The sequence below is a fragment of the Ostrinia nubilalis genome, chromosome 5 (assembly GCF_963855985.1).
Source record: "Ostrinia nubilalis chromosome 5, ilOstNubi1.1, whole genome shotgun sequence".
NCBI classification, from domain to species: Eukaryota; Metazoa; Arthropoda; class Insecta; order Lepidoptera; family Crambidae; genus Ostrinia; species Ostrinia nubilalis.
The window spans coordinates 6,597,059-6,620,693 of NC_087092.1; the positions used below are offsets into that span (position 1 = coordinate 6,597,059).

The 23,635-nt window shown below is 35.4% G+C and overlaps 1 protein-coding gene across 3 annotated transcripts in view; it reads right to left on the reverse strand.

Annotated features, from left to right (window-relative positions):
* LOC135071734 (RNA-binding protein Musashi homolog Rbp6) overlaps nt 1–23,635 on the reverse strand; it is a 615,851-nt gene that overhangs the window by 377,747 nt on the left and 214,469 nt on the right. For all 3 annotated transcript variants that reach the window (XM_063965517.1, XM_063965519.1, XM_063965518.1), the window contains exon 3: nt 5,498–5,579. In XM_063965517.1, coding sequence (XP_063821587.1) covers nt 5,498–5,579 — 82 coding nt within the window. The remainder of the gene's footprint in view (nt 1–5,497; nt 5,580–23,635) is intronic.

Below are 23,635 nucleotides of genomic sequence, written 5' to 3' on the forward strand. Positions count from 1 at the left end.
TTCCTCAAAACCCATTTTAATCCCGTAAAGCTTTTCAATATCTGAAGCTGCTGAGCTAACAGTACGCGCTGCAGCCCAAATCTCTCACTAGTACTAACGTAATAACAATGTCATATTATAATTAGTAATTAGTGTCATACAGAAAATAACCCTTGATGAGTTAATTTAAAGCCGTTTAGTTAATTACGAAACAAAAAAGATAGAAGATGACTTGAAGCTTGCAGCATGAAGCTTTAACATGTAGGTAGCCTATAGCCAGCAGTCTGTCAGCTTAAACTAGGTATTAAAACAGTCTAATTTATTTCCTCAAATCCCATTTTAATCCCGTAAAGCCTTTCAATATCTGAAGCTGCTGAACTAACAGTAAGCGCTGCAGCCCAAATCTCTCGTACTAACGTAATAACAATTTCATATTTAATTCGTAATTAGTGTCATACAGAAAATAACCCTTAAAGAGTTAATTTAAAGCCGTTTAGTTAATAACGATACAAAAAAAGATAGAAGATGACTTAAAGCTTGCAGCATGCAGCTTTAACATGTAGGTAGCCTATAGCCAGCAGTCTGTCAGCATATACTAGGTATTAAAACAGTCTAATTTATTTCCTCAAATCCCATTTAAATCCCGTAAAGCCTTTCAATATCTGAAGCTGCTGAGCTAACAGTAAGCGCTGCAGCCCAAATCTCTCGTACTAACGTAATAACAATGCCGGGGCCGCGCGCCGCATTATTCTGACCGATTGCACATTTGTATTGCACCGCGATGGGATAGTGAACTGATCATACGAGCGGCTGTCGGGTTCAATTAATATTGTAACTAATATTAGAGTTTTGATCTGATAGGATGTTCGATCAATCTATGGCTTGGATCTAATCGAACTATTTTAGTGAACAACTAGGAAACCTAGCTATCATTTTTTGTTTCTTCAAAAGATGTGTGCGACGTGCGTTGTTTATTTGTGATAGCGACATACAAATTATCGTGGATCCACTATTTTTTATGAAAACCAACGGGTTAAGTTTCTTATTTAATTACTCATTAGTATGTCGGTATTCTCATTATATTTCTAATACGAGATGAAAACATTCTTAGCAACGCTCTTGCCAAGGAAGGCCTACCTAGAGAGACCTCTATGTAACAATTGCAACTATATTTGAGTACCTATAGCAGTAGCCAAAAATTACATTTAAATATTATCTATTATTCGGCGATAGCCTCCTTCAGATATTTCGAACAACATCAACATCTCAACTCCTAATCATTATAAAAATCAAGTCAAGAGCCCTCATTCCCGCTGGATGGGTATACAAGTATTTTCTCCATTGGCACATCTGTTACTAAATATGACGTCGTCTTAAGTAGAGGGGGGATGCCGAGAGGATCGCGGGGAGGGGGGATCGCAATCCCTCTCATTTAACACCGCTTCTCTCTGTAGGTGTTTGCCGAAGCGATTCCAACGGATCCTCCTTTTATGGTGGTACTTACAGCCTCATAGTGATTCGCCGTTTTATTTCGGACGGCTCATGTAGCACATTTTTCATGCTACGAAAGCGAACAGTAATCTTTGCATTTATGCCGTGATCCTTTATTGATTTTAGATTTTTAGTTGAAAACGAAACGAATGAAACGAGCGTGAATGGAGACGCGCCCGCCAAAAGCCGCCGTAAGCCCTCGCTATGATATAGACTCCCATTCAGCCGGCATATATCAGAAAACCCCAAAGTTATTCACTCAACCACGACACTACCCCGAATTTTTGCTTTATCAATATCTGATTCGAGCGAATTACAAAACCGTTAATTTAATAAACGATCGTCAACAATTTAAGCTGCGTTTCTTCTCCGAAACAATAATGAAATCACGTTTAAATATTTAATGATTACAAATCTTGTTTTCCGCGATTACACATAGATACAAATATCTGACTAAGGAAAATTTCAAAAGAAAAATTCTCTAATTAATTTTCATTCGGGCAATCAAAACGAACCCAATTTGTTTCACTTACACCTCGGCTAAATTCCGACATTTATAACGATACGCAGATTTAACATATTTTTTTGGTTCGCTTTACTCGCCTTAAGCCGAAAAGAAAAACAAAAGGAGACCTACCATTAAAATAAATAAAAGGAAATAAAGCACCAACCGCAAATTATTTCACTTACCTACTTCTTTTTATAAAAATGCGAACGACGCATTAAATTTTGGGGAGAAAGGAAACTCCCTTGTAAGCAATATCGAGGAGGCAAATTTTTCAGATATTGCCTTCAGGTAGCGCACATTTATTATGTACCCGAATATATTACTCTTGATTCATTGACTTTCGATATTGATTTACTTAGCTTGCATAAGCTGTAGTTGGGGCGAGTCATGGGCAAACTCAGAGCTTTGATCTGAAGAATTAGGGGCCAAGTTCGTGTGTGGACACTTCGCAAGTTGCCTTAGTTACGTAGAGCGAGATTGAAACCAATGCATACCGTCCTGTCTGCTAAGCAAGCAATCACGTCAGTACAGTCGGGGGCACATCATACTATACATTACACATATTTTTGTTGCGAAAGGGCGCCTATAAGAAGCAGCAGTGTTTACCTTGATCTGCTGCTGTTTGTACAACATGTCACGCAACATTTAATAAATAATAGATAGGTACCTATTAAATAAACGTAGGAAATCGAATCGTGTAAGCAAGAGTCTGATTAAAAAATAACGAATACAAATATCATAATTAAAAAGGATATGAAGTCTCTCATTATAAACAAATTATTATTTTCAATATTTAGTAGCATAATTTTCCGCGATCTATTTTTATTTTCTTTTAGTGCATCTCATCATTAGTGCATCACATAATAATATACTTATTTACCTGATGCTAGTATAGGCACTCAATTTACATTATGACCTACTCGGGTTACGAACAGAACTAAATAGTGCCCGAAACATAGCCCAAACTTGACTAACATTATGCATCACCAACCATCATCCAAGTTGGTATTACGCTCTTAATATCGTTGTTTAAGGGGACTTCTAAACTGCTATCACTTCCATGGCACTGCTTATACAGCCTAGGACGATGTCCGCTTGATTTACTGCCGTGATAAGGTGTCGACCTACAAACTTTCGTGCCTTCCCGTATTCTGTCGCGGAAGATTTAAAACCGAAAAAATAATGCAGGACACTACCAAATTTACGTAAATGGACCGTAAAAACTGGAATTAGAGTGCATTTTTGAGTGCATGTAAAAGCGCACGTGAAAGTTGATAGCCCGAAATTGTTTTAAACTGCCTTCTAGAGTTATGTGAGTAAATAAAGTTATGTATTTTAATTCACATTAAGTCTTTATGGCGTGTCCTCTGATTAAAAACACTTTACTATCTTTATAATGACTTCACAACTGAAAACGTAACTTAAAGTGACATGATCGAAATACAAGTTTAATGTTTAAATGAAAGTTTAAATATGTATTAGAACAACTTCTTCAAACCATCACCTACATGAGTTACATTTACTAGAGAAAATCTATATTTTATTTATTTTCATGAAGATATGTGCCTATTTTAGTTGTATTTCGAGATCAAAATGTTATGTTTGGCAGCCCTGCACAGCTTACAGGAGAATGAAAACAACCCATACCCTTGAGAACTTGTTGCCAGCTATTACAATCACTATCTCGGTGAGCAACAATCAGACCACTACGTACACAAACTGAGTGGCTTAGCAACTCCGAGACAAGAAATAAGTTGTCAAAGTGTCGGGCTAAAGTTGCCCCGTTCGCGTCCCCCCTTGAATCGTCGGTTCCACAACTCAATATTGCCCTGGTTCGGTCCTGGAATAATATCCTAGGACTGATATTGGAGGCTCAGCTGGTCCTGAATGCAGCCTGCCAACCGTTACGCTGCCTCAGCCAAATCTAACGTAAACGTCTTTTGTTTATGCTTATTGGTATCGGCTACGGGCTATAGTTAACGTCCAGTGAATTAAAGGATTAGATTCGTTGCTAGAACTGCACGTAAAATACTATAGGTACCTAACTTTAATATTATATGAGTACCTATCTATTATTTTATTGTAACAGAAACCCCAATAAAATGTCGATGAAAATACTATGACATGTCAATTTATCTTTTTAAATATTAAAACCAAAATCGACTTTTACACGATCGAAAAACAAAAGACGACCGATCAAGCGCGCGAAAAACGAACGAACATGAATGTCAGTTAAAATAAAAAATTGACGTCTGATCGTAGCTGCCAGTATTTTTTTTTTGTTAAACTAATTTCTTTACCATATTTAAATTAAGTGATTGTTAATAAAAAAAACTTTCATGCTTCAAGTCTGGCAGTGCTACGAGTATTTAACTGAAAATTACAAAAATTACTGTACTTAGTTTACTCAATAAATGTTAATTTTATCCTCAAAACTTGATAAACTACAGTCCAAGATTGATTTTTCAACAGGAATTTCCGTTGGCATCCGTTTCTCTAACTACACAGTAAATATAAACCAACATTAGCAAGCAAGGGTCAGTTGAGAACACGCAACGAAATATTCCAGCTATGTCCAAAGCAATACAGCCATTAAAGGAATTTAGTTTAGCAGTCTGCTAAAGTGAATACCGAAATCCCCACTCATTCAACTCGTCCGATGCTTAATTCAGTTGGAATAATTCGAGTTCTATTGTAAAGTTCCTAAATTTGAAGTCCAACATTTAAATGCTTACAATTCAAAGGTAACCGCAAATTTCGAAATGAGTATGCTTCTATAGAATGAAACTTATTTGCAAACCAATAACTTTGCTGGCCAGTCTGGCCGCGACCTGCCGTCCACTTCCTAACTATGCTGTAAAAGCATTCCCTTCTTCCATGTTTGACTAATCGTTTGAACTTCGGTTCTGAATTAGGGAAGAATGCACACATAAATTAATTTTGTTCGTAAAATTTTCACGTCCAACCATTACACCAATTTTGATAATAATTTAGACATCGATTACCTATAGATATTTACGCCCGTATTCACAAACATTACTATGAGGTATCACAGTGCACGTAGACGCACAGGGTGACACACGAACCAATCATAGAGCTCTATTCAACGCTCTGCGTTCGATTTACTTACTAGCCCATTTATTGTCCCGAAGCAGTGGTAGGGTTAATACTGGGACGTGTAAAAATGCTTTTTCAAAAAATGAAATGACTTTTATGAGTTTTACATAATAGCATTACCTTTTAGTTAGAATAACACTAAGAAGTATTTAATTTATTTTTTATAATTTAATTTTTGAGTTGAGTAGGCAATAGCTCTCATTAGTTCATTACTAACTATTGACAAGAGGACATTGCTTATTATCGGCCAAAAAATCTATATCTTGTTTGTAAAGTTAATGACTTCGTGTTTGCTTCAAAATCTTACAGGTACAGTCTAAACCTCATCATTTCTCAAAAACCCCTTTGAAATGAAGTCTCCTTTTAAGTTACGTGTAGTTTAAGTAATAAGTCGGAACATACCTCGACCGCCTTGTTGTTGGGTCTTTCATAACCATAACTTCTGTGATTTCGCCGAATTTGCTAAAGTAGTCCCGGAGGCTTTCTGCAAAGAAGAGAAAATATTACTTAATTTGATTGCTCTATGAAAACTGTAAATAAATTGCTGTTTTGGTGGAAAACTCTTCAAATGTGATTTGACTGCAGTGTGCATTTGTTTATGTATTTTTACAATTATTAAGTTTTGCCATAAATAAATAATAATTGCAATGATAAAAAAACAAGTAAGACAATGTAATTTTAAATAAATGGAGTAGGAAGAGACTTAATAGGCTTAAATACTTTGAAAATATTTTCAGATAGACAGGTCATTTACATTAATAAATAATTAGATTAACATATTTAATCAATAAAGTTCATTTTCATTTCATTAAGAATTTGGAGCGTTATGTTTTTCAATTAGAAGTAATCAGGCAGATTAAAAGATTACTATAACATTACAGGAATACCTAAATAGTTCTTTTTACAATTATTTACGGTCATCTATTCTGCAAGAGTTTTCCTTTAAACTCACGTAAAAACGTGCCACAAAAACCGTGAATTGATTCACAAATCTTTTACCAAGAATCACCCTAATTATCTATACAGAAATAGAAAATCTTTGCTTGAGTGGGTCCACCATTTTTCTCGTAACATAAAATGTTACGTATTGCTACAGCGACAAAGGACGTTCATGGTACATTCAGTCAACACTTCCACACAATGGAAGGGTCTCGTTTTGTAACGTTGAAGCCTTTTCGATTCGCAGTCCATAAAAGTAAGACGATAAGAGCCGTTTCCCCAAATGACTGAAAGTCTGCAGCTGGTTTGAGGACGTATTCCACTATGAGCACCCACCCAAATAGCACCTTCACGGATAGCACCTGGCCTATTCCGCTTAGAGCACCTATCGATATTTTGGGCAGGTGCTCTAAGTAAAATTAAATTTATTTTTATCAATATTCCACTTAATGCACCTACAACGCAGCAGCCTAGTGCGGGCTGCTAATATTGTGTATGATAGACAGGGCGTTATTAAATTATTCAACTTGGTTAAGTTGCCGTAGTACTCTTGTTAGGAGCTATTTTTGAGAGTTTTCTCGGTAGTCCCGAAAAAAAGCATCGAAATAGCTCCTGTAAAGTTATGTTGCCCTGGTTCTTTTGGGGTGAAATTAATAACGTCCTGTCTAACAAAATTAGCAGCCAGCACTAGGCTGCTGCGTTGTAGGTACTCTGTCGTAAAAATAAAGGAGATGGAAACAATTACATAGAAATCTGGGCCAAGATGTAACAAGATAAAAATTGTGTAAATTAATAGCTTAATACTTTGCAGATGTTCACTAAAAATTATGCGTGTTTTGGCTATCTGTGAGCAGAATTATTAGGGGTTTAGTTAAAGTGAGGTTATGTAACAATTTAATCTAAACTAGAAATCAGCTGTTATTTAGGTGAAAAAGGTATTTTTACGTTATATTTAGGCCTCAAAAAACTGGACGACTACGGACGCGAGTTCTGGCGTATATGAGTCAACCAAGTCACGCAAACCGCAACCCATAGGTACACACAAGCGCAAGCGCGCCCGTGCCTGCAGTCGTCCAGCTTGCGGCCTAAAGGTACAAGTCCAAGATGGACTGCAGACCGCAGACTGCAACCGCAAACAGAAAATCTGTATGAAATCCCCACTGCGGCTTGCAGCTGCGGCGATTTCTGCAATTTCATAGAGGTTTGCTGTTTGCGGCCTGAAGTCCATCTTGGATTTGTACCTTATGTGTATTTTGAAGACGACAGGAATGACAAGGTGATGGATAGGATGTTAAAAAATAATATTAAAACATTTTTCTTTACTTAATGATTTTATTCGTCTTCTATAATAATTAAAATATCATCTAAGAACTGTGCAGGTGGTACTAAATGGTCTTGGTACCATATTATCGACATGATATGGGCGCAGCAGCCTACAGTTCGTCTACCTACAATGCATTTACAATAATGTTTTAGTATTGCTTCCATTCCACTTCGAGAGTCGGTAATTGGATGTTGTGTCTCTGGCTGTATTTCTTCAGGGGGTATTCCTCGGGATGAAGTTGATGGTCCTGAGTTCATATGGACAGCAGCTCTGTCTGCAGCCACTCAGCATTTATGACATATGCAACCATCTTCGGGTACCTGTAAAACATATTTATAATCATTAATTCTGTCATGATTATTGTGATAATTATGTTGTGTCCTGAACTTCGGGTTTAATTTTTGACTAGCAATCCTAAAGAGATTTATCATTTATTTTTATGCAATGTCCTGCGATACCGATCATATTCATTAAGCTTGTAAGTAGAAATGTTCATATATGTTATTGATACTACATCTTGCTTTTTTTACTCATATTGTTAACACATCTTGCTTTTATTCTTTTGTAATGCAAAATGTAACCTGTGCCTATTTAAATAAATATTTTTTCATTTCATTTTCATGATGTGCGCAAGATTAACTAATAACTTAAAAGAGTTAAACATAAAATAAATACAATAGGGCAAAACCTTTTAAGATTTATTTGAAATGCTTTAAAAACACAAAGTTACAGCTCGAGGTATAGGTAATCCACTCTCGTATAACATTATACAGTGTGAGTCACGTTAAAGTGTACATATGAAAATAGATGAAGCTAGATCTATTTTTATCGACAAAAAAGAGGTCAAAAAATTTTTGAGATTTTTTTTATTTTTTTATAGAATTTTTTTTCTTCCAATTACTTATTGTAAAGAAAACGTAATAACTTTTAAACTAAGCGGTATATCCTGATAAAATAAAAAGAGTAATAATGCTAAATAACAGACGATACTCAAAAATACATAAAATACCCAGAAAATGCCAACAAATAATAAAAAATGATACTTTTTGAAAAAAAATCTGCTTAAAAATTCGTATTTTTTTGGTTATTTGATATATTTCTCAAAAAAATGCTGTCATCACAACATTTGCTATGATCGTTTGAACAAAAGCCTGCCACAACATTATTCTCCGCTACAGGTAGAGACAATTTTAATTGTAACTAAAATGCTTATTTTACTTCGAAATCTTTTGTTTTTATTTGAAATTTAACTTGTCTTTATCAAAATTACAAATCTAGAGCCATTTTCAGTTTCGTTGTTAACGAAGCGTTGAATGGCGCGCCCGGAGAGGCTTAGTTCAAACGATCATTGCAAACGTTGTGATAGGGATAGAGACATGCGATTTTTGGTTTTACAAAGGTAATATGATAGAAAACAATGCAAAGTAATAAAAACCCCCAGTTATAGGGGCATTTTTTGGAGAAATTTATCAAATAACCAAAAAAACACGAATTTTTAAGCAGTTTTTTTTTTTCAAAAAGTATATTTTTTTATTATTTGTTGGCCTTTTTTGTGTATTTTATGTGTTTTTTTAGTATCGCCTGTTATTTAGCATTATTATTGTTTTTATTTTATTAGGATATACCGCTTAGTTTAAAAGTTATTACGTTTTCTTTACAATAAGTAATTGGAAGAAAAAAAATTCTATAAAAATTAAAAAAAAAATTAAAAAAAATTTTACCTCTTTTTTGTCGATAAAAATAGGTCTAGTTTCATCTATTTTCATATGTACACTTTAACGTGACTCACACTGTATATTCTCAGTTCTCGATGGGAGTTAGTGTGGAGTAAATGAGTAACTCGTGCTGAAGCAAGAGGACGTCCACAGCGAAGACAAACATTATGGTGGCCCAAGTTGTCTTTCTTCATTATTATATCGGCTTTAAGCCAAGTCCCAGCATGCTTGGCAAACATAGTCACTATTATTAACCTAAAAAAGATAAACAGTATTATTAAAATGTCAGTAGTTTACAGTTAATAAAATCACTAAGTACAATGGTTTACTACTGTATCCAATAGCACGTTACTGAAAAGTGTTGACTTATTGCAAAAATAGTAGTTATTCATTTTGTCAATTTCTTTAACAACTGACAGCAATTATTTTGTACTAGAATACATTTTAATAATATTCAGTAAAATGTAAACAGATAACCATCAGCATTCAAATAAATGTATTGTATTTTCAAAGTATAGTAGCGATGGAAAACTTCGAGATGGTGAGTTAGGTTATGATTTGTTTATTGAACTTACAGTCTGAGGTGCAAGCCATTGTTGAATCACATGCAGAGTAGACTCATCGTTTAGGGATCGTCTGCCTAGTGCATTGCAGCGACTAGTGTCTATTCCACAATTTACACAGCGATCCATAGCGTCAATATCCAGTTCTTAAGCCGGTAGTAAAGTCCAAAGAAAACATTCCAAGTCAGACGTGTAAGCAAGATCCAGAGTCCAGGTTGAAAGCAGGGGTCGTTCAGGCAATGCAGGTAGGGTCAAAATCCGTAAAACAAAGCAGTGGTCGGCGAAAAAACAAAAAGGAGGAAAAGCACTCAAAACGCACACGCACGAAACGAAAAATACGAAACGAGTGATCCATAGAGAAATAGACAGGTAGCTGTCAGTTTCAGTGCACAGACTAAATCAGATTTTTTTAAGTATCGATTTAAATTAAAAATCGATTTATTAAACTAAATGTTTTTTTTTATTCATTTAATAAATGTTTTATGAGCTAAAATAATTCAATATATTTATATCAACGCAATTAGTTATTTTGTTTACGTTATTCGCCTAAAATAAAGCAAGCGTGCCTTTTTTATTTTATTGTGTAATCTCATTTACATAAATCGATACTTCTTTAATCGATTTACTAGTAAATGCCTAAAAATCTTGTTTTTCTTATTACACAGTTTCCAGAAAGAAAAATAGGCTGATTTTTTGTAGTTTAGTATGGAAAAATATGACCATTTTTTTAGACCATATATCAACTAGTTACATTTAGGGCCCAGAAGTTTCAGTCACCTTTAAGTTCACTTAGAGCACCTGCCCAAAATATCGATAGGTGCTCGTGGTGAAGTGGAATAGGCCAGGTGCTATTCGTGCAGGTGCTATTTGAACGGGTGCTCAAAGTGAAATACGGGGCAAGAGCACCGGTTATTTATCGTGGCACTACTCGGCACTAGAGATTTGCCTCAACAAGAACCTCGAGTATTTAGTGTCGTGTTCCTCTATTTATATTGGCCTGATGAACGCGGCCGCACACTGGGAAATTACGGTAAGTTCTTTCATTGTTCTAAAATTTACGACCAAGTAAACAATTCAAATGTAAAAATATAAATGTTGTTTTTGGGGTAAATATTTACAATGATTATGCACGATAACATTAAGAATATAAAATAACCTAAATGATCTAATAATGCTAAAATAATATACCGCTTGCAAATAAATTCACACTCTACTATAATTTATATTTAGTTAATTTTATATATTTATATTTAGTTTACACTAAGTTTAGGAACCAGGGTTTCAATATAAAATGTTACAGTGTATTACACCAATAAAAATATTATTATTCTTAGACTATGTCATAGATCACTTAGTTGTCAATATATCGACACCAAAATAACCTGGAATTGCTATCGCTCTTAAAAGACTAAAAAAAACACAACCCTTTCTGAGACATCATCTGTCAATCAGCAACCGTCAGAATCCCTTCCAGAACTTTCTAAAAGTGTGCGGACGCGCCGACGCACACTGGATCGAGCCCATACAAAGCGTTGGACATCGCTTCCTTACTCAGTGTTTTTAAAATAAAATGAGATTGCGTCAACGTAGTAACTTCAAATTTTTACAGTGTAAGGTTGACAAGTTTATCTTTCTAATGTGATAGATTTTACTTATTAGATGGCAATTAATATAAGTGAAAAAAAATCTTAAAATATAGTGATGAAAAACTTGTATTTATTGTTCAATTAAAAGCAAATACTCACTCATTTTGGTCTGTTTCCATATTTAAAGAGTAACATAGTCTAACAATACTCTAAATTTATTCTCATTAAGTGTTAAAATTATTAAAGAAATATTTTTGTAAACGCCTGATTTTTCATTGCACACAATCACTTTGTTCGATTTTGTCGAGCTTGTTTTCATATTCTGTTAACTGTTAGATACATAATCTAACAATACTCTAAAGGACATCATCCACGTTTCATATATTTTTGGTCCAAAATCAAAAGTGCCGGCCAACAAAAAAAAGTGCTGTATTCTGACAGAATACGTCTGCCTTAGCATTTGTTACTATGGCACCAAAGCCGTAGATCCACTGTGCGTCGAGTATTTGAGATCTAAAAGTCATCGACTATTCATACATTTTTTGTTCAAAATCAAAAGTGTCGGCCAATAAAAAAAAAAGTGCTGTATTCTGACAGAATACGTCCGCCTTATCATTTGTTACTATGGCACCAAAGCTGTAGCACCACTATGCGTCGAGTATTTGAGATCTAAAATTCATCGACGATTCATACATTTTTTGTTCAAAATCAAAAGTGTCGGCCAATAAAAAAAAGTGCTGTCTTCTGACAGAATACGTCCGCCTTAGCATTTGTTACTATGGCACCAAAGCTGTAGCACCACTGTGCGTCGAGTATTTGAGATCTAAAATTCATCGACGATTCATACATTTTTTGTTCAAAATCAAAAATGTCGGCAAATAAAAAAAAAGTGCTGTATTCTGACAGAATACGTCCGCCTTAGCATTTGTTACTATGACACCAAAGCTGTAGCACCACTGTGCGTCGTAGTATTTGAGATCAAAGTCAGTCGTTTCATATATTTTTAGAACTCAAATACTACGATGCACAGTGGTGCTACAGCTTTGGTGCCATAGTAATAAATGCTAAGGCGGACGTATTCTATCAGAATACAGCACTTTTATTTTTTGGCCGGCACTTTTGATTTTGGACCAAAATGGATGATGTCCTTTATTCTCATTAAGTGTTAAACTTATGAAAGAAATGTTTTTGCAAACGCCTGATTTTTCATTGCACACACTTTGTTCGATTTTGTCGAGCTTGATTTTATATTCTGTTAGCTGTTAGATACATACTAATGCAATTTTATAGGGACTTAGCGGACTACAAAACTGACTCCAATCAACAGATTGCCTAAGCCAATCTACGTTTGTAGCTAAAAACTGGTGCTCATTATAATGACACTACTTCTTCTTGCGACAAACAATGTCAATGAAATTATTGTTTTTTTTTTATAGTTATCTGATAAATAAAATGTGTAACTCAGTACCTACCTAACACAATCATAAATGAAGAAAAAATACATACAAAATGTATGTATGGTATGTACTAAATTCAACGACAATCTTTTGAGATGATGACAATATGATTTTTTTACTATATCTGTTTTATAGTATTTCTTTATGTTCATAAAGTATTAACTACGTTAGTACTTACCTCTGTTTATCTGAAGAGAGTGTATGCGAAAACAGCTCTAGTATCCTAGCTAAAGAACTAGCGCGATCTTTCATCGTGGTTTTTAATAATGCATACAAATCTCTATTTGACTTGAGGTTTTTCATTTTAATGAGTATTTTTACTGAATTGCACACGATAAACAACTCATAAACCAAAATAAACATCTTTGGTTTACCTGACATTATTTTAGTGTAACGAATTTTACCTAAGTTAATTTTGCTATGCGGAAAAATGAGGCGCTTTTATTTAGTTTTTTGTGATTTTCTCGAAAATAGGGATGAATAAGGGTCTAAAAACTGAGTAATAATATCGCCCACGTTGTCATCTATCATCTCTCATTCATGGTTTGTTAAAGATCGCCCAAGATGTCAACTAAAACACGCAGTTTTCATTAAAAAAAATACCTTTTAAAAATACGTCAAAATAGCCAAGCTAGAAGTTTTTTAGGCACTCATTTTAACACACAGATTAAGATAAAGGTATAAGATAATACATTAATAAGTAATAACATAAAACCAGTGAACGAAATTGGATAAATTGACAATACAAACAGAAGTCAGAAAATCCATGATTTTGACTTTGTTCACTTTACGGTCGCACCACATAACTATGATAGTAGATCATGACTTGATATTAGTGATATTTGATAGAATGAAGTCTCATCTTTCAATTTATATGCAAATCAATCTTGTTTTAAGTAGTTGCATTTAAAGCACCATGTCCAACACCTTGTATGGGCTCGATCCACCGTGCGACGACTCAAATGTCAGCCTTAAATACATGCAAGGAGCATCGCGAGATTTGTTTGCGACCACGCCGCAGCGTGAGTCACTAATGGATAGGGCGGAATGGTTCCCTCTAAAATGAAAATATGAATATGCTGATTTCCCACGTCCGTGTTTTTAGGCGTATTTTACATAATTTCCGGTCAGTAACCGACGCATTATTTTGATTAATTTTGATGTTATCCAAATAAATATGCAATCAATTAGGTGAGGCTCAATCGAATATTAATTAGCCAAATCAATGTTTAGATTTGCAGAGAATGTTTTGTCTGCCGCTATTGTATTGATAAAATCGTGGTAATTAATTAAAAGCCTGCAGGTATTGTAATACCTACTCATTAGCTATTATTTCATGATACATCATTATTTTTGTGTCTGTAAACTCTTCACAGATCCAAAAATCAAAACCGCATGTACCAAATCTTTGGATAATTTTGTAGAAGTATTGAAAACACCTTTAATTATCCCAGCTTAAAGATCTCACCGTCCAATACCATTAGAATTAAGGTGATATTTTACAGAGCGCCATAAACGTCCGATTAATACTAATTACGGGCAAACAGGCCAATCAGGAGTGGCTTATTGTGGGATACATTCCAATTTAAAGTTGCCTTCAATCCGACTAAACCAAATGTTAGTCTGCCTTTAGAGTCGATTTTAGACGTTTCGCGAAGTTTTCTAATCCGCGGCGGCTGCACATCGGCCCGTAATGAAAAGTAACGATTGCATGCTGACTGTACCATTCATCAGTGCACTATTTGTTGAGTCCGTTATATGGAGCGGGAACTCAAGTCAAGGGCGATTTGAGTCTGAGAGCTTGCCACGGTAACATCCTGTTTTTTTTTGGATCCCATTTAGTAGCATAAGTGTTTTAATACTAACATTTACACGAACCTCCCCTTTACAGCGTCTCGCAAACCGACCTTACTTCAAAACAATTTGATCACTTAGGCTTGTCTAACTTATTGGGGCTTGACGTCATATTCAAATACCAGTATTTATGTTATTTAGATACATTATACAAATTATTCGCGTAGTTTTCTAAACCGCGGCGGCTGCCCATCGGCCCGTAATGAAAAGTAACGATTGCATGCTGACTGTACCATTCATCAGTGCACTATTTGTTGAGTCCGTTATATGGAGCGAGATGCGAACTCAAGTCAAGGGCGATTTAAGTCTGATACATACAGATGTAAAAGTTGAACCATAAGAATATTTATTGGATTAATGACGTTAACAAAATTATAATATCGTCAGTTTACATCTGGTTCGAACATTAAGCAATTAAAAATACTTAATATTTTTTTTATTCAATACAGCATGTTTTATCGCGCTAATAATTCTCGTTGGTATTTTATTTTGTGTAAAACAAATGCAATACGAATTAGGTGTTGCGTGAAAAATGTCGACGTGTTTTTAATTCTGTTGGAACAAATATTATGTACTTCGATAGTTAAAACCATACGACTAAACACTAGATTTAAAATGGATATTGTCTATTAAAATAGATTTATATTATGAACGCCACGTTGAATTTAACAGTAATCTAAATCGGACAGAAGATGCCTAGATTTCCACGTTATTGTGGTCGTAATTTATTAATCACTGTTGGAGACAATCTGCTAAACTAGCAAAAACAACCCTTGTTACTTCGCTCCTACAGGATGTACATTTTATTTAGATGACGCCTACGAGGCAATACTGCGAAGGACACCGCGGGTGGTTTCGGCACAGTTGTTCAACCACCATAAAATTAGCATTTGGCTGCCGAGTAGCATTTTCATCCGAACACAACTTGTAGAGGTACAACCACACTGACAGATACAATATTTCACCCAATTCTAAACCCTACAACTAAGGCATTAAGAACACGGTGTCTCCACGTTAAAGTGTGACCACTTGTACCTGAATTATTCGGCCGCACTTCTCAAGAAATAGGGATTGGAGATTTTGTCCGTCCGACACGAATGTAGAGGATTTTCTGCTCCACTCCGAGATTTAATTTTCCAGGGAAGTCTCCTTGTATTCGGTGATCTGAACTCTGCGATAATGCTGGCTGGTCAGAGTCACAGGTAAACGTAATCCAGACGAAGGAAAAAACTAAAAAGCAAAAAAGAAATGTTGGAGTGTGTCGCGCTAAAAATTACGTTGCAAAAATGAAAAGCATCTCTATTCTGCATTAATTTAATGACGGGTTACGTACGTTGCAATAATAATTATTATATTGTGTGGGGGCTCGGTGGGGGGAGGCCGACGCAGCACTTGCTCAACCACCATTAAATTGGAACTTGCCACACTTCCCGAACTAGTAGCTACCTACTGAATTATACCTACCATCATTATGCTCAAAGCATAATTTTGATGAAGTTAATGTTCTCTGTTACAGATATGTTACAGTGCTTGCATATTTGAAATTGGCTCGATTCTGAACTTAATAAGATAGAATCACGGCTTCAGGCATGTAACTGAAGGTATTATTCATAGAGAAATGATATTGTTAGAGATTCCACAATGGAATGTAAGTAAATGCGAACTTATTTTAAATAATAGGTAATTACTAAGAATTTTTAGTCGCTTAATAATAACAATATCATTCCTACTACTATTTTATGAAGGTACTTTATGAAACAAAATTATACAGTGACAAGGCCGTTAAAACTTTTAAATACTCCAATTAGGCACTTACAAAAAATCAATTAGCTGCAATAACTGCACGCTAATTAGACAATACACAAACTTCCAGTAATTGCCGGGGGTAATGTCATTAATATCCCTTCTGGCCCTTTCGGTACTTTTTCATCCGACAATAATTACGGGAATTCTAAAACAACTTGGAATTCAAATGCTCCTAATTGGCAGTTTTAATCTACTAACTTTGGTGCGGAATTCAACAAAAGTGAGCGAACAACTTGCGGTCTGGCGTCGAAGCGAATCAAAATCGTCGAACTGAACATTTATAAATTTATTTCGGCAAATCATCTGCACAACAGCATTTCTGATGATTGGGTTATGTTACATGATATTAGTCCAATTTTTAATGACGATTTCAAATCTGTGATTGAAATATCTGTATCAGCTCTGGTTAAAAAAATATGACACTTGGGTATTTTTGTAAAAAAACACTCTTTTTTTAGAGATGATCCTATTTTATGAAGTTGTTAAGTTAAAAAAACTTTCTTTTATTTGACTTCCTTGCTGATGCTGAAGGCAGACAGCTCTTCTGAATGATTCAACAGCAGTCAGCCATCATGTGTGCGTTCCAGTGGCCCTGATAGCGTCCCTCTATCGTACGAAGGCCCTGGTGGATTTGCTCGCCATGTTCTTCACTTAGATCCTTAAGAGTTGTGATAAAATTGTTCAGGTGATTGCGAAGAGAGTGTAATTCGATGTTTATATTACATCCAACCAAAAAAACATGTTTGTAAGTGACTCATACGTTGTTCGATGTGTAAGAATAGTAAGATTTTTTCGGTTTTTCCAAAAAAAAAATTAAATGCCAAAATAACTCATTCCATGTCTTTTCGGAAGACTTGAAGATCCTAAATCTCTAAAACGATCGTTTAAACCATCTTGGCTACATGGTTTTGAAAATTTCAGGTCACATTCAAAGTCTCTACCACACTGACAGTTTTCGCTTCAAAATCCTCATGTGAAGTATCAACATGAGGTTCAGGTGACTTCTTAGGGTTGAAAAGACATCTAAATGCCAAACGGATGCAAGGAATTACCATTTAGTTCAATATTTTTTGGTTAATACCATTTTTGTTCAAAAATAAAAATAACAGTCGTCGCGATGGTTCAAGGGTTCCTTTCAGATCATAGCGGTTTCGTACCTAAATCTACACATATTCTTATTTGTTTATAAACGTAAAAACTCAACGCATCTTTTCCACGCCTTTTGCGGAATTCAAGGCTTATCTTTCATTTCCACTGGGTCCCCAAACTAATTTTTGTAAGCCAATTTTAGGAACTTTGTCACATTTAAACGGATTATTTAAACATATCCTCTCCGCAAATGAAACAAAATTTATTTAGATCAATCACACAAACACTTCTTAATGCTACCATATTAAATTATACAAAGAAAACATAGTATTTTTTGAACTGTCGGCGAATTAAGACTGAAATTTAGCAATTTTTGAGTGAAAGCTATAACACGTAAACAAGAGCTGCTACGAAAAAATGGACGGCAGATTCAGAATCAGCGACGTCAAATTAGTAAACATCATGTAATTAAAGTCAATCATCAGCCAAAAGTTGCAATTTTGTTGTGCAGTGTTATGATTGGGGCACATAATTTTGTTGATTCATTTTTGTACGGACTCCTGAAATATTACAGTCAACCATTTTCGATGCTGATAACATTTTGTCATGTGCAATTAAGGCGAATGGAGACAAGCTGTGACCGCCTATATAAAACGTGGACGAGCTTGCGAACAGAAAATAGACCTACAAAATTAATCAGAGTAAAAAATATTTTTATCTTTTACACAATAAATTAGGAACTTTACGGCTTACGCATTCATTTGTTTCCTTTTATTTTTATAATAAATAAACAAATGAATGGCATTCGATTACATGATTCTAAATTCAAAAACAGTTATTCGCTCTTTCGTAAAAATTACGTCACCCACGAAAACCATTTGTGTACGTAATCTGCAAAACAAGAGACTATCGCCGAATGTGAGTAATCCCGTTCTCCTGCTCCCGATCGCATTACTTACGTTTACAAAGGTCGCATAAGAAAACATCTTTGTGTGTATAAAGTGGGACATTACCTTATTACGCGCGTAGTTTGTTTTGCTTTGCCTTTTTATCAAAGTTCGACGATCGTACGGGCCGGCTGCGGCATGCCCAACCAGCATAAAATTGGAAGCTAGCCTCCCCGAAATCGCATCGCATAGAAACAATGTTGATACCCAAATGGGATGGCAAATTAAGTGCTGAAAATACGGATGCATCCGACATTTTGAAGGTAATGGACACGGAAAACGTGTCATTATAATTGGTATCAGATCAGGTGAGGGAAATCTGCATTGCAGCTGCAATAACAATATATTTTACGAATAGACTAGCATTCTTTTTTTTTTTCACTTTTACACTGATGTTAATTATTATTTTATAAAACAGCGCGTCTCTCTTTGCTTTATTTATACTTTCCGATGGATTGAGCAAATAAACCGTAAACCTACCATAATAAAATAATACAAAAGTGTTCATCACACTTTTTTATTTGTAGATTGTAGATGTTTTTAATGGATACAGTTTGTACCTAGCATTTGCTAATGACTTGCAATTTCGATAAATGTTTTTGACTTTCGCTTGTTAAATTCAGTTGTTTTGCAACACTTCTATTGTCTGCATAACAATCGCAATCAACGCGCGAAGTTAATGAAGCAATCAATCAAAATGTATACGAAAACAGACTGGGTTGCATATTTTATCTTTAACAATCCTTCCAACTGTAGCAATTAGAGTAAAAACCTCGCGTACTACAGCCCAATGTTATAAATTTGGCACTTAGCCTGACGAAAATTTCTAGTATCGTCAGCAAATAAACGTGCCCGCTAAAGGTGTACTTGAATGCGCAATTTTTGAGCATCAAAATGTTTATAAAAGTATTGATCAATTATAATAAACTTGTGTGTCACAAACTGCAAAAATAGTCTCTACAATTTTGTTTCATATTATTCCATGTAGTTGAATTATTAAGTATTAGATGGGATATTTATAATACAGCTTAGCAGCTTATATTGCTAAGTTCTCCTAAATATTACCTCAAATACTAGCATTAACAAAATGATTCCATGTAAACGCACCTGATTGTTTTGCTACGTTCTGAACTAAATTGAAAATACAATATTTTTCCTTTTTATACCAATTTCAATCAATTAGTTTTTATTTGTTTCTAGTCGGGACACTGGCCATTTAGCACAGTCAATCGGCTTAGTTTTTGAATGCTAGGTTATTAATTTATCACTTACATTGTATCATCTAATATTGTACGCGTTGGATTGGATTTATCAAAATATTTCAGTCGTGCTTAACAGCTAATATGAGCAAGGTTTGACAGTGTCAAGCAAAGCATACTTGGGCCTTTACTTGACGCCTTAAGGAAATTCCGACTCTATTCAGAAACAGCTAGCTTAGAATAGAATATATTAATTTAACTAAAAGCACGTTATATTAAACTTTTATGAAAACTGAAAACTTTTGTCAGATACGAGTAGGTAGGTTGATATTTTTGCATCGCCTGCAGCCAATAACCACTTAGTGTAAGTTGGCACACGTAAATATTTACTCAATTTTGGAGTTCGAAGGAGGCTCAGTCTTACCCTTTACCTACGGGCACTTGGAAACCAAAGTCGCCTCTCAATACGGGGTATTTTAACCTATAAAATTGTTTGCTCCACTTTACATTAAGATATTTTAAAAAGTATGAGACTTATGGTATTGAAATTTGGAATATTATATTCTGCAACTAATGTAGTTTCATAATTACAAGCGCATTTTACACTTAATTTGCAATTTTATTGTTTTTTTGACGTAAACCGTGATTTAGTATTGGCTTTGCCAAAATAACAATAGATGCCACCCGCAATGAGAAGTGACTTTTGACTTAGCAACTATAGGTGCCTCCCGTAGGTAAGAGGTTAAAATAATCTATCTATACTTCTATACTAACATTATAAATGCGAAAGTAACTCTGTCTGTCTGTCTGTCTTGCTTTCATGCCTAAACCACTGAACCGATTTTGATGAAATTTGGCATTTCATTTGGTTTGAGTTCCGGGAAAGGAACATAGGATAGTTTTTATCCCGGTTTTTGAAATAGGGACGCGCGAGATAAAGTTTTTCTGTGACAGACAAAATTCTACGCGGGCAAAAGCCGCGGGCGGAAAGCTAGTCTTTTATAGTATGTTACTCAAAAATATTTAAGTAAAATATATATTTTTTAATTATAAGCGCATTCCATACAAAAGTTGTGTGTATTATTACGTAACATGCACTAATCATAAATTAAGAGTCCTAGCGATTAATTATCAATTAAATAAAGCAAAATTCATAATTATCATCCAATTCTCTGGCACGTAAACCGTCTTAAAGTGGTTTTCAGTTCCAATCCAGAACAAAGTTCACCAGACCAATAAATCTTCGCAATAAACTAAATACACCAAATAGCCGCAAATTGATAAGCCAAAAAAGCGGGGTGACAAAGTACTCCTGTTACTTAATGTTGAGCTTAACGTTTATAGAGTACTTTAAAATTGTGTCCTGCGTATAAAATCATGCCGTTAAATGTGTATTGCGGTTGGCCGTCTGCCAGTCACGTACGTCGCAATCTGCGAAGCTCTCACTCGGCCGAATGCGCGCGTCCGTTACAATTGACACGTAAATACTGAATAATCAGCCCAGTAGACAAGGAGATGGTGAGATTTACATGAAACAAACTGTAAGTCATCTTCTTTCATTGTGTGGGTTGACTATTGAAGTTGCTACTCTGGTGTCATGCATTGTAAGTACTGAAGTTGCTACTCTGGTGTCAAACTTTGTTTCAAGCTAATTCCGTCCACTGCTGGACAAAGGTCTCACGGATTTTCACGGCCGGTCCTGCGCCTGCCCGCATCCAGGGCCTTGCCACTGGTTTCTGGTGTTTTTTTATTTTATTAAACTTTATTTTTAATTTATTAATTTATTAAATTTCCACTAGATCAAACTCAGGAGAGCATAGCAGGTACACACGCAGAGACGCTAAACACAGGAAAATCTTTATTAGTGCAGGTATTTAAAAAAACAAAGATTTTTGTAGCCCAAAAATTGTTTACGAACACGTGACAATGTTCACGTTTTTTGACACGACAATGTTTTCGTTTGAGGCTTCCTGGAACTGAACTATTTCCGATTCTGAAAACACTTTCACCGAGAGTAAGCTATTTCTTTGGCGTTTGCTACGTACCTATTCCAGGAATGGGATACAACAAGAAGAATGAAGTTTTTATGATAAACTAAAATCTATTATCGCTGTACCAGGATACTCAATTTCTTTGTAGAGTTTGTAGAGCTTCGTAAAATTAGGTAAATGTAGATTTTTATATAAAACTCGCTCTTCTGAAAGAAGTTTGTAAACAGATGGTAGCATTGTTAAATAGACACATATTTGACACAAGCCACGAGAGTGCTACGAGTTTTGTCAGGACGAACACATGAGTCGATGCAACGCCGTAACTAGGTACTTTGCTTTGGTTCGGATGTTTCTTACAACCTCCTTTCCTCCAATTTTGATGGATATCGGCCCTAAAACTTATCAGTGAGCGCTCCGAGCTAAAAGGTCCGGAGACCACCGCTCTCGAAATTCTTCGCCCTCCGCAGGGAGCAATTGAGTTTCAAATATTTGACTACCATTTTTTGTTACACGAACATGTACGCCGTAATATTTTTACTTTTGTAATTTATGGCTTGGATGTATGAGCGAAATGATAAACGTTTATATAAATGCGCAAGTTTTAGCGCGATATTTATTATATCCACGGCGGCTCTATCATAAAAGTTCTGAAAGTTGTTAAAATGGAAATTTGTCTGAGTGAGATAGATTTAAAATTGAAGTTGCTGACACTATTTTTTTTTCTACTCAGACGAACCTTCGTTACAAAGAACTGTCAATTTATCTAAAAAGTTGCCGAAAGATATCTTAATAAATGTTTGAGTGAGAGTATATTATTTTGAGGCCAACATCTGTCACGGATTTCTCACGACATTTCATCACAAACAATAGTTGAAACAAATCCATCGTTGCGCACCCCCGCAGTCTCAACGAGCCAACTTCAAACAGGCAGGACTTATTAATCCAGAGCCGTACTCAAAACGGAGCCGTGCGAAAGAGAAGCCCGCACATCAAAGTGATTACGAGCTAAAAACGCCACAGAGTCGAGTGGAAACGTTGTAAAAATCACGACGACGTGTGAAGTGTCATCCGGGGCGTCTCCGTCGAGTGGCGATCGCTTGTTTTTCCCACTTTCGATGAGCGCCGCGGGCAGAGCTCGCTTCGAGGGCCCTCTCCTCTGATTTCAACCCTGGAACCGGCTCTGTATTTTATGAGGTCAAGAGAGCCCCCACAAAAAACACGTACCGCGATAAATTACGCACTGACACATTCAGATTCGGCCATAATATACACGATCGCTATATATTGTTTTTACGATTTCATACGTACGGTTGTTAGCGATGTTTATTGCTGCTCGCATACCTACGCGCTGTATAACTAAATGTAAAGTATTCAAGGGATGATATTATCACGAGTAATAAACAAAAAACAGATTTCGCTTTTATATGGCCTTGCATAAGGAATATTTTTCATAAAGCCCCAGTTCTGAACTATTTAATTCTTTTTTTAAATGCCGCGTATTTTCAGCCAGGTCTAGCCCGTGTTTTGTTTTCTTATCTTCATTCAGTTGTTTTCTATTCCAAATTCATTTTTCTTCTTGCTCAATCGAATATGCATCGACTCCAAGGGGCACCTAACTAAATTGAATAACTGCAGTTTGCAGATCGCAATCGGTTCATATAGCATTTAACATCATCCCACAATCCTCTAACTCTGGGGTTTTAGCTTAGGTATTACACGTGTCCAATGTCCTAACTGATCGTTTGACTAAAGTCCCCAAGACCATTTGTAATGTAGACAGTCAAGTAAATCCTTATTACAACGTATCATTGGATGCAATTTATGAGTGTAGCGAATTGGCTGTTATGTAAATTGCTGAATGTGCCATCAACTCGTCCATTTGTCTTCTTTAAGCAGTAACCTAGTTGGTAATGGCTTAATCAATACAGATCAGCTCTCAATTATGTTTTTCGATTATTCATCAACAGTAAGTAACAAATATAGCGGGTTCCAAACAGTTATCCGTAGTTAAAAGTAACTACGGATACTCGTAATATACGGATCATCATTTATTACGAGTATGATTTTAGT